General features: G+C 40.0%; 1 protein-coding gene across 3 annotated transcripts in view; it reads left to right on the top strand.

Annotated features, from left to right (window-relative positions):
- The window catches only part of nhsl3 (NHS like 3), a 30,822-nt gene that overhangs the window by 11,335 nt on the left and 6,308 nt on the right, over nucleotides 1-13,179 (top strand). For 2 of the 3 annotated variants that reach the window (XM_072447644.1, XM_072447645.1), the window contains one exon: nucleotides 12,071-12,226. In XM_072447644.1, the coding sequence (XP_072303745.1) occupies nucleotides 12,071-12,226 (156 nt within the window). Of the gene's footprint in view, nucleotides 1-10,471; nucleotides 10,808-12,070; nucleotides 12,227-13,179 lie in introns of those variants that run through there. The other variant, XM_072447646.1, reaches the window with a different exon arrangement.

The following is a 13,179-nucleotide window of genomic DNA, read 5'->3' as shown; positions in this document are numbered from 1 at the left end:
CTTCAACACCTGTAGCCTTGTTTTCTGACCTGCTACAGCCAGGTGTCATGGGCCTATACACTTGAAAGCACTTCATTGCCTCCCTCTGTCCCTCTGTACCGCCTTAGCCTTTAGCAATGACTATGGGAACGTCAGGGAGTCTGGTTTTGAATGACACGTTTGGTCGCTAATTCTCTGTAATCCGACCTAAATGATCAGTAAGAATAGGGTGATTTACCTTCCACATGTTAATTAATCGCTTGTGTTATAAGCCCATATTAAGTTTAAGAGATCATCCCAGCACTTTAGACCCTGTACTGACTAACTATCACGCAAACTGGCACTATCAGCAGTAAGACCTAAGTTTGTGGTTTGATCCAGGCTCTGTTCACTCTGCTAGTGTCCTTGGGCAAGAAACTGAATCCTTCCGTTTTGGATTCTGCAGTGAGAGTGACCAAGGCCATAAGGGAGGATAAGTAGATACTAGGCCTATGACAGTGCTGCATTATTATTCAAAAAGGCCTGCGCAGTTGTGAGATTTGAAAACATATTGCGTTCTCAACACACAGTTTTTGAGACACACATGGTTGATGGACTATCTCAGTTTTACCATTAATTTTCACATTTAACTAATTCTAATACCATCCTGTTAAATAAAATAATGCTTTTTCTGTATTAGACCTGTGCACTTTTTTAATAAATAGGTAATAGGTGTTGTTATTAATGTATAAACACGTACAATAATGTATGTGTGCGTTGGTGATATTGTTTGAAGCTGTGTTATTCTGCCTACCAGTTACAATTACAAAAGTCTAAGGGCATCGTTTCTGCTTATGATGTGCTGAGGGTAAAAAGATGGCTATCACTGTGAGGTAAGCAAACTTGTACTGACAGAATCTGATTTTATAATGTAAAACTTGTGACGGCTAAGCGTGTCCTGCCCGGTACTTCCAGAGAGCCAAACCGAGATTAAACCACTGATGAACTCAAATGAAATCACGCTTCAATCAGAAAGGTCTTTTCCATTTCTGTTTCTGGTTTCTCGTGGCACACAACACGTGAAATCAGGTTTTGTCTTTTTTAAGAGGTAACAGTATATACCGGGGGAAAAGCCTACAGTACAAGCATGGAAATAGGGAAAATCTGAGTCATTATGTGTTATGTATAAACACTAGGAGTTTTTTTTTTGCAGTTTGATGACACAATGTCACTCCTAGACTAATCAGATAAGTAGCAGCAGCTCGGTTAATTCTCTTGACATGAAATGGAACATGTACATAAAGTGTAGGCTCCATCTGAGGATCATATGTGGTCAAAAACATATGGCTCATGTCTTCTGCCAGCTCCAGCCTTTGTGCAGGGGCATTTTGGCAGAGGGGCTGCCCAAACATGCTGTCGTCTTTTTATGGAGATTTACCCACGCTTTCAGACGGATTCAGTCAAAACGGTATGAACTTGTTTACCGAGGAGCAGCTTAGTTCATTGGGCGTGCATAATGGGATTTCTGTGAGCAAGAGTGACCGAGACTTTCTGTGACACTGAGAGTTCACGATTGTCAGAATGACTTGTTGTTTTGTCAGCGCTGGAGAGACTTGTTAACACTGTCATTCCCTACGTTTCTAACGCTCTCACACACAGAACCACTGGAGGCACACGTTCTGGTCTGGGTTAGTTCGGACTTGTCACAGGACGCAGAAGTTAAAGTTTGTCAAATAAATAAGGTACACAATACCAACTCTGGACTAGGCCTATGTTGTGCTACAACTACACACAATTTAGTTTAGTTTGAAAATGTCTAAAATGTACCAGAATCATATCACTAAATACTTTGATGCATACGACCATAAATGTATTGCGTTTAAAATGTAACTAAACATGAGCTGTTAAACGGGGAAATACCTGGAAGACTCAAGGGAACGGGAACGGCTTGATTTTAATGCAGAAAGTGTCACAGAAAAAGTAGTGTCCACTTTGCTGTGGAGTTTTGAAATGCAGTTCAAACATAGTTGGCAGCACACACTCGATTGTTTTTACTATTTTAGACCAAAAAGCAGGAAATTAGCCTAGTTTAGACGAAAATGGCAAAAAAAAAAAAAAAAAGACTAGGAACAGTAGAAAATGCTAACCATACACAACGTAAACAGTTTATTCGCGAACATAATGTGTGTTTTGTCCCACTTTAAATTGATACGAAAATACATTAATTTTAAAGATATTTTATTTGAGTTGTTTGCAGAGCGTTCAGAATGGACATAAAGTGTATTTACCATAGATGCTGGCCACTTCTCCCACTACAGAGGAAGTACTTTATGTTTATCAAACCAACAAATTGTGCTGACTAATTAGAAAAATACAACAAAAGACGAAGCTCAAATGTCTAAGATTAGAAGATGCTGAACCTGTCCTGTCCTGTTGACTAATGAGTCATTGCTTTAAAGTGCAGCGGAAGTTGTAGGGCTTGCATTAACTCATCAATCATGCTAAAAGGACTTGTACGTCATCACAGTGACCTGACATAACCGGTATCCCTGATGTTTTACTCTCTGACTTGTTAAAGTGGCTGACTTGAACTCTTACAGTTTTCTTTTTTTTCAGTTTTTTTTCTTTTTTCATTTTTCAAAATTTAAAAACACAAGAAAAAGAACAAGACCAGAGAGAACCCATGAGATAAATATGTATTTAAGATAGCAGACATAAACAAATAATGATAAAATAAATAACATAACATAAAATAAGATAAAAATAGATAAATTGAGGCGCACAAAGTCCAAAATAAAGCATCCCATTTGGTCCAAAGTCTAGTCAAATGTGATGTCAGCAATAATATCAGGTCCTTGATCGTTGGCGCAATTTGTGTCATCCATTTTTTCTGTGATGGCTTTTTTTGATCTCCATATTTTGTCTCTTAGGGAAATACATGCACGCTACTGAACAGAAGAAATGGCAAGTTCATGTTTATCAAAACATTGCTTCCATGATTGGAATGGATGGAGGAAGTCACTGCAGTAGGCAGGAGGTGAAGAAATAATAAAGAAATAATATCCACCACCTTTTTGCTCTTTCTCATTTGGTTGCTTCTCGGCCTTGAGGTCACCCGTGAGAAACCTGTTCGCTCTCTTATACTAAATGGTACAAACAGATTTATTATCTTACTTACGGCGGGTCGACTGTGAGCCATATCTGCGTGTTTATACTCTTCTAAAAGACTCTAATGTTGACAAGCAGAAGAAAACAGCTCCTGCAGGAGAAACACCCAGAATCCTCTTAGGGAAAGTGACAAAGGAATCATCATGAATAGAGTGACAGTTACTATTTTGGGTTGCCATGTTTGGATGCTCTTCAGTGGGGTCCTGCAGGGAAAGTCACTTCTGCTCCGGTTTAGTTCAAGCTTTAAGTCACCATTTAAGATGATGACTTCACAGGCAAATACAAAGAGACAACACGCAGTTCAGGAAGATGTATCACTGCTATATGTAATTACTTTATAGACTAGCCATGTATTGGAGATGATAATGATATTAGAATTCCAGCAAAGGTTTTATTAAATGCATACTGACAAATTACTCCAGATCCAAACAAAGCATCTTCATTCAGGACTAGGGGCTGTTGTCCTTTTGTTATTTAGTCAATGAATTAGTCAATTGTGTCTTAGTCGACTAATTATTTATTAGAATAAAAGATAAAAGGACCACAGTAGAAAATAGAAAGTATGGAAAAGTACAATTAACTGAAACAAGTGTGACAATCAAACTATAAAACAACTGTCTAATCATCTAATCAAACCGCTCCCAAAAAGTTAAGCAAAAAAAACAAAGAATATTTTTTTAATGAATATTACACTGTATTACATAAATCATTTTAAAAGGTCAATGCAAGTATCATGTCATCATCTTATGTTTTAATCTAGTTTTATACATTAATATTAACATAGTGGTTTGAAACATCTCTTAGAAAAAAGTACATGCAGCTAGAGCCTGTCTAGTGTCATAATGGTGGAACTGATAATTATACTTAAAATAATGCTTAGGCCATTCAGAATCTTCCATTTAAAAAAACAAAGGTGCTTTCGGTTTGGAATTTGTTGCATTCTTATATCTTGCTATTCTTATATTCAATAACATTTTGGTTTAGATAATTACAATTATATTACAATATGTCGGTAAAACTCATACTGTAATATAGTGTTAGTAAACAGAGTGTACCAGATGCCTTATCTAACTTAAGATACCAATTGATTCTTGCAAGAAAAATTCCAACCCTGAACTTGGTACCTTTCTTTATACAAAGTTGTTTTTGCAAGAGTTTCTAATAATTTAGCTCAGTGACCAAATATTAGTCTAAACTATTCAGCGTGTTGGGCATGTCTTTTAGTCGACCAACAAAGTACCTAGTTGTCTTTGTTTCTCCCAAAAGACTTTCCAGTGTTGTATTGCAATATTGTGGTGCATAAGGTTAATTTTGTTGGCGTGCTAGTCTGTTAGCATCAGCGGGATTCTAAAGTCAGAATTGAAAGGAATGCAAATTAGCATCTGGATGATATGGTGAACTCCATCTTTTGTTGGCATTATTACAATAAGGACATAATTGGACATACTGTTTACTACTTACTGTATTTAAGCTCTATGTAAAAATGTCTTGTTTTGCATGTTTTGAGACGTGAAATTATTCTTGTGACATAATTTCATGTGTCGTAACTAACCTATCACTGCTGCCACACAGTTTTGTGCCCATAACTGCTGCCGGTCCGTGAACGGTAATGAAACTGCCAGTGCACAACAAGCTCGGGTTAAAATGTGACCAGCAATATGGCCTTCTATCACGGTAACAGCCAATCCTTCAGGTACACTCACCGTGGTCCTACTGAATATTGCCCTGATCTGTATTCTAAAGCAGCACGGGGGAGTCTGAGTTATGTGCTTTTCCACAGCCACTGCTCTTGTATTAACTAGGACTAACCCCCTCCCCTTTTGCACACAACTAGTGTAAGTACATATACAATTTAAAAATGCACTGAATAAATTCCAAGTTCAATTAGAGTAAGATGTGATAGAGCCTACAAAAGCAGAGATGGAATTTAGGACAGTGTGGCAGAGGGCAGGAGGGGAGGAAATAAATCACCAGGTATGTGACTGTCACTTCCCATGATGCCACTGTGTGAGAGAATTCCTCTGGGTGCGGATACAAGGAAAGAACACAGAGACAGAGAGAGGGAGTATATAGGTTGAAAGGAAACGTCTGTATAAAGAGAACACAGTGTCTGAAGGTGCAATTAGTCTTTGAAGTTGATTTTTTTTTTGTCACAAAAACACTTACCGGTACTTTCACGTGTCAAGGTTGAGTTGGAAACAAAGCAGGGCAAAACACAGTTAAACATGCTCCATACCATATACTTGGGTGTCAAAATATGTACTGTTCTTACATGTAAAATCATTTAGAAACTGTACGTGGCTTGTAACAGCGTGAGAGATGCATTAAAACAGGTGTAATTAGATTTAAAAAGGAGCGGAAACGTACTAATGTCTAAAGTAGACCGATACAGCTCATAAATATACTTTGTTCATAAGAAAAGTGCAACAAATTAGCTATTAGCATTATAAGTATAAAAAAGGTTTGTTTTAATTAAATATCATAATTATCAAAATATAATGGCAAAAAAATAACATAATACAACCATTTTATACAGGTAAATAAGGGTCATTAGTTAACTCTCTATAATGCATTAATAAGCTCTAGTTATCTGTTTATAAGCACATTTATTAGATTACATATCCCTTATTTAATAAAAAGCTTATTAATGCTCTTGCAAATATGTTGTACTTTATTATTAACACACATTTGTTTTTGGTTAATAACTTATAAACATTATTATAAGCTATCTAAAAATGCTAGTACCGTAATTGTCTAAGTGCTTCAAATAATTAGTGCTTATTAACACCTTATAAATAGTTAACAAAGGAACCTTATCTTAACGTGTTTTATACATGTAGGCTTTGAGAAATGTTGAGCAAGTTATTAAAGCAAAAGCAGAAACGGGTCTATAGAAAGTTAAACATTGGCTTATTGTAAAGGTGTGGGCCGCGTACCAGGAGGGTCCGCAGACAAAAAGCCCCCACCTGCTGCTCCTGACCCCACCTGCTGCTCCTGACCCCACCTGCTGCTCCTGACCCCACCTGCTGCTCCTGACCCCACATCAGCTGAAAGGTGTCTTGCCCTCTTCAGGTGGGTGGGGTGTCCTTGCCCCAAGTGGAGGAGTTCAAGTATCTCGGGGTCTTGTTCACGAGTGAGGGAAGGATGGAGCGTGAGATCGACAGGTGGATCGGTGCAGCGGCTGCAGTGATGCAGTCGCTGCATCGGACCGTTGTGGTGAAGAGGGAGCTGAGCCGAAAGGCAAAGCTCTCTATTTACCGGTCGGTCTACGTTCCTACCCTCACCTATGGTCATGAGCTTTGGGTAGTGACTGAAAGAACAAGATCGCGGATACAAGTGGTCTAAATGAGTTTCCTCCGCCGTGTGGCTGGGCGCTCCCTTAGAGATAAGGTGAGGAGCTCGGTCACACGGGGGGAGCTCGGAGTAGAGCCGCTGCTCCTCCACGTCGAGAGGAGCCAGCTGAGGTGGCTCGGGCATCTGTTTCGGATGCCTCCTGGGCGCCTCCCTGGGGAGGTGTTTCAGGCATGTCCCACCGGGAAGAGGCCCCGGGGAAGACCCAGGACACGCTGGAGAGACTATGTCTCCTCCCTCCTCTCTCTCTCCTCCTCCCTCTCTCTCCCCCTCTCCCCCTCCCCCTCCCTCTCCCTCCCTCTCTCCCCCTCTCCCTCCTCCTCCTCCCCCGCCCTCTCTCCCCCTCCCACTCTCTCCCTCTCTCTCTCATTAAAATTCATTAAAACATTTATTGCAAAACAAATAATTCCTTTATAAAGACATATTCATTGGACTGTGTAAATGTGTGCATCGTTCTTTTATAGCCGCATTCACCCCACAACTCTTCCTGACCTGCAGTGTAACGGCCCAGTGACCTCCATGTTCACCTGATACTTTGTGCTCATAACAAAAGCGGCCCATCACTCTCTCCTCTGCCTTGGTCTTAGTTTCTCTGCTGACCCGCCCCTGTGCAGCGGTTGGGCGGGTGAGCTGAGGCCACAAGATGAGATAATGCTGCTCACCATGTGCCATTACATTTTCCAATAAGTGTGTGTGTGTGTGTGTGTGTGTGATGTTTGTCGGCGCGAGGGCTTGGACAGTCCGGAGGGAAAAGTGTTTTTGTGCATCTACAGTAACTGTCCTCATCGAATGACGGCTGTTTTTACAGTCTCGCGCTTGCAGAGTCAGAGAGGAGAAGATTTCTGGTGAAGTGAGCTAATACATGGGTGTGTACGAGGCTAATGGTTTACTAGAAATGGCTAATGTAACAGTTTTGTTCCACGGTAATGACTCTCAACATCTGGATTTATATATGTCCTTATCATGAACTCTTGCTCCTTTCGGGATCATTAACAGCATAAACTAACTCACTAACCTTCACAGAACATAGAGGTCAGTTCTTTTAATAGGGTCTTTTAAAGCTGACTAAAGTAAAACTACAAGGAAACACTTGATAAACGCAATATTTCCAACCCATTAATTTAAACTAGAGACAACATTTTACCAGCTGTATTGATTTTAGCTTCACCCTGACGATGTTTCAATGAAGTCGGGCTTTTGTAGTTTTTGACATTTTAACAAAAGTGACTGACTTATGGCCATGAACCACAAAGACCACAATAAATCACACACATAAGCTCGTAACTGACTACTCCAATAATTGAGCCCTCCATTTTTATTTGAAGCTTATTGTGAAATGAATTCCTTATTTTTTTGTATTTTTTTTTCTGTTGCTTGTGTGAAGGAATGGCGTGCTGTTTGGTATGGAATCAAAGCCATGTCCTGCTCCGCTCCCCTCTCCCCTCTCCCCCCAGAACAGATGGTGTCTCTTTAGACCTTCTAATGAATATTGATACTCGGGGTCTTGGTTTAACAACAGTCAGGCCAGACGAGCGGGTGCGTGCATAGTATACGTGTGCATTGAAAACGTGGGGCGTGGAAGGAATAGATGAAAAACGATTCGCCAAAACAGTTCCCGTTCATTTTATTTACTAAAATAAAGGGACAAATTAAACTTAAGATGATACTAATGGTCAAAAATAGAGCTGGCAGCCTTGACCCGTCAGACCATGCTAACTGCACGCTTGAAAGATCGGCAATTTATCACAACCCAATTTGAATAATAATGGGTTAGACACACACACTGTAATTTTGCACGGAGGGTTCAATTTGTATTCTGACCCACTTTGATTGAACACAGAGATAGCCCATGTTCACAACAGAATTATGCTCTGAATAGATAAACGCATGTACCGCAACTAGCAGCTCATTCATTTTTCTCTGTTTACAGTCTGTGGAAAGGCCAAGGATAAGCTCTTCATCCTCTGAGCCAGACGAAACACTGCAATGTTTGTATGTCTCAACAAGTGGTCTTCAGACGGTCTCCAAGCTCCTGTCATATTGCCAGCGTTGTCCATTTGTCAATTATTGTGTTGGTTTCATTGGCAAGCCGTTACATGTCAACTCAATTTTTAAGACGGAAATGAGCAAAGGAAGGATGTACTATGTAGTTTCATGGTCACTAAAGGAATCAGTTTATTCTATGGATTAATTGGTCTGCACATTATCTTTTGTGAGCGTTGCAAGATGGAGCCAATAGCTTAAGCTACTTACACACCGCGGCGGCCAATTCGCGCCCGACGCAGAAGTTAGACGGTCGTTCACTCCCTCTTTGCCTCTCAAAAGTTATATTCAGAACAAGTTTGCTCCCTTTTGAAACTCATTGTGTAATGTCAAATTGTATACTTTAAAGGGAACACAGTATGCAAAATCAACTTTAATGAGCTTTTAACCTTGTGTTTCCTCATCATTAGTTTACTCAAAATTGTATTTTAATTGATTCCTGCATGTTTGAATAATTCTGTATCATCCTGCATTTGAAGCTCAAGTGCTCAGAAAATTCCTGTTTTGACCTACCCCCTATCCCCGCCCACATCCTTGTGCTTAGTTCTTATTATTTGGAAAAATGAGACTCTTAAAGGACACATGTAGAGTTCTAAAATGTCATGCCTGCCTCTCAGTTCTTGTTCTCAGTTTTGAACAGGAAGTCAACCTGGTTGATCCTGCCAGTAGCATATGCTTGTCTCAAAGATTAAGCCATGCAAGTCTAAGTACACACGGCCGGTACAGTGAAACTGCGAATGGCTCATTAAATCAGTTCTCAGTTTTGAACAGGAAGTCAACCTGGTTGATCCTGCCAGTAGCATATGCTTGTCTCAAAGATTAAGCCATGCAAGTCTAAGTACACACGGCCGGTACAGTGAAACTGCGAATGGCTCATTGCAATATTACAGTTTGCAAAATGATGATCTACTTTTGTAAATAAATGATCTACTTTTGTTGTAGTTCAATACTGAATACCTGTAAAAAAGCACACTATGTCTACTTTAAATAATATCGAGCAGTTATTAACCAAGAGCACGGCCATTAATGGTGGGCTCATGTTTTGAAGGTAATTGTGTTGGCCGCGTGTCCCTCCAGCTGGACCGAGCGTATGGTGCAGCTGTAGACCCCCGCTGCCCTGTGTCATTGGAAACAGTCACACATTCACAGTGCAAGTGGCTCTAAGTACGCTCTACCTCATACATGAAAAACACAGCATTGTTTTTCACTTTTTGTCCATGAAATCAGCTATTCCGTTGTCCCGATGCGTGTCGGATTTCACGGCCTCTGTACTTCAGGAAACGTTAGTAGACTGGGATAACGCCAAGTACAGCACTATTAGAGACGCGATGATGAAACGCCGTCAGCTATTTATAACTGAAACTTCTGCAGGCCATAGTGCATACAGAGGCAACAGTGGCAGGAAAGAGATAGTGGCAACAAACTATAAAAGATAGATTATATGTGGCAAATTACATTACGATTTTCTGCTTTCAACCTCTGCTGTCAAAAGCAATCAATGTAGTCCTTAAATAATGAGTTTGACGGATGCTGAAGGCTTCTACATTTTTACAAAAGACAAGGACGTTTTCAAGATCTTTTTTCAGTACAATTATTGCTATGATGAATTGTTTCACTCTGGTTTTGTTTTTTATTTTCAATTAAAAGTTCAAGAGCTGTTAAACATTAAAACAAAAATGGCAGGAAAAGCATTTGTTCTCTTGTGCAGAACAGTTTGGGTAAAGGAATAGTTTTAGGAATTGTTTGAACTTTGTGTGGGTGAATTTGAACCATAGTTTTACATGAAATTACATAGTAGAGCTTCAGCAGGCTGTTGCATATAGGAATGATCCCACACGTGCCTGAAGTGCTGTGGAGGTTGGGTTGCTCTTGAAAGGCAAACTCTGACAGCCGTTTTGCACAAGGGGGGGTTCCACAGTCGACAATAGGCACAGGATTTTCCACGCCGAGAATCCAAATGAAGACTGAGACGCCACAGAATGAAGTAGACACAGAGGGGGGAGGGACCAGAGTATCAGAGTCGGGGATAAAGCAGCTGGGACAGGACGCCCGGCTGGAGGCAGAGCTCATTGTGCACTCGTTTTATACCAAGTCACTTACTCCACACGTCAATAGGCGACAGAGCAACACTTCTGTGCATAGGGTTACACTTCATATTTCATCTGGAGGAATACAACAGGGACTTGCTGCTCTTTGCTCTGAGTTTGGTGCTTGTCATGTTGTTTAGGCATGGTTGTATACTTGAGGAAAAGCATCCACTCTCTGCTGTCTGTCTTCAAAAAGAAGGGTGAGTGCTGCATTGCTTTGGGAATAGTATGCACCTTTTACACCATAATTTTTCACAAAGTGTATGTAGTGTTTGTATTATTCATTGTCCCTGATTGTAACCCATGTTCGATCTTCTATATTTAAGCAATGTTCAACCAATTGGCACATTACTCTTTGATTGGACCCCGCTAATGACATAAAGAGCTTATCTGACTTTTTTGACGATTAAGCTAAAGCCTATAACTTCCCGCAGTAATCTGCCTGTACCTGCTTCTTATGCTGGTATTATAGATTTCTAATTTGGCATTCTTATGATGTGAAGTATATTTGTTGATGCTGAATAGATTATGGAAAAGATGTCATATTCAAGCATCAGGAGTCACGTTTTAACAGCTAATTGTTGACAAATCTGATAAGAAATGCAGTATGGTGATCACGTATGTCAAAGTATCTAGAATTTTGCATGTTTCTTTCATTCATTTTTTCTTTATTATTGAGAATAATCCCCATTTAACCAAGCTTTGACCCACCACAGTAAAGTCTTGTGACCCCTGTGACCCCCCCATACAATCTGGTTGTTTACATCGATGTAGAAACCTTACAAATCCGTCTTTCCATACTCCAGATGTGTGGATGCTCCAGGTTAAGAACATATTAAAGAGTGAAGACAAGGTTGTGACTTACTCAGACAGGGGCAGGATTGTATTTGAACACCTGTTGAGAACACTTGCATCCAGTGTGCCGCTATTCACTGGCACACAAGATTACCTAACCAGCTGCTACTCAAAGCCACTGTGTTACAAACAACAAAGGAAGAGAAACGGACACCTCAGGGCTGCTTTTTAATTAGCTACACCCACTTAAATCTGAAAATGTCCCTTCTTTTGGTCAATGTCGTATCGGATTATTTAGCCCACTTTGAAAATAACAAATTTTAGGGAAACTCTACTCTAGTTCTCATGTGGTAGAGTCACCAATATCTTCACATGTGGTCAATGTGATTATCCCACCCCCCGCAGACTAGCCATAGGTTTTGTGTGGGGCACCTGACAGGATTGGACGAGTGCCCGACCGAACTGCTCTGGAGAGATTGGGAGAGTGTGTTGAGTTAATTAAAATAAGCACTTTTTACGCTAAGGGCCTCACTCCAAGCCGATAAAAGATTTAGGACTGAAACACCTGTCCACTTTGTTTACCTTTGATAACATGTGGGAAGTTGAACTAGTTACTCTCCTGTTTTCTGTTACTACGTGTACATTTAGTGTGTTTTTTGTCTTCACAGCTGGGCCGAAGCGGACAGAGGAGCAGAAGAGGTTGTCGGTGCACTACTCGGCCTCTCAGCATCACCAGGAGAATGTGTTCATTGAAGGCAGCAGACCACAGTACCTGGAGGACCTGCACACCGAGGCGCAGGAGGGACTCAAAATACTACAGGAAGGTCAGATGTGATGTGCGACGACGTAGAATGTTAAAGATATTGTGTGTGATTCAGATGATCACAATAACAACTTCCAGTCAATCCCAAAAGTAGAAGCAAAGTGGAAAGTAACCAAACACAAACGCTGACATTGCTGTAATTGAGTAGAGCGTTTGGGTGATTTCACTTTTTTGAGTTGATTTTTAAACATGTGCTTGTGTATAATTAACATCATTAGTTGTCTCATCACTGTCTCTGCTCCTTACTTTACCCACAAATACATAATACAGAACAGCTTAACCTACTCTGACTGGCCAAAACTCAATGCATATGAAGATATTGGGTAAAACACTCATATATATATTTATTTATTTATTTATTTAGTAACCTTTATTTAACCAGGTAGAACCAATTGAGACCTCCTTTTCAACCCTGTAGTTTTATTGCATTAGAAATGTGTAAAAAAAAGTACTTCGGCCGGGACGGCGCCTTTGTCACAGACTCACGCAGGATTTTGACGAAAAATAGCTTCACGCGCTCTTATCTTTTGACTTAATACCGCTTTTTATATTTCATTTAAAGCTATTTTGCATTGTCGGCGGAACTTTATAAAAAAACATGATATAATAAATTATTTTATTTATATTGTAGAAATCAATAATCTAAGTGCGGCGGATCCGTAAACCAAGTAATAAAATAACTGTGGCCTTATTGTGAGTCTGCTTGCAGCTCCACAAAATGTACTTTTACTTGGCCTGGGAGAGCCTCCTCCTTCTGGTTTCCATGGAGATGTTGCTCCTTTATCTATAATGTTCCACAGTATGGCATAAAATCTATCTATCTGCATGGAGAATGTACCAAAATATGGTTTCCTGAAAGTTACATAGTGTACCTTTTTAAGTACAATTTTGAAAGCAGTTCTTACACTTTTAATTCAATTTTTGTTTTAGCCATGTAACTGTACTTTTACTTGA

The sequence above is a fragment of the Eucyclogobius newberryi genome, unplaced genomic scaffold (assembly GCF_026437365.1).
Source record: "Eucyclogobius newberryi isolate DKJ021-1_F unplaced genomic scaffold, fEucNew1.0.hap1 SCAF_16, whole genome shotgun sequence".
Taxonomy (NCBI): Eukaryota; Metazoa; Chordata; class Actinopteri; order Gobiiformes; family Gobiidae; genus Eucyclogobius; species Eucyclogobius newberryi.
This window is presented reverse-complemented; position numbering and strand designations above follow the sequence as displayed.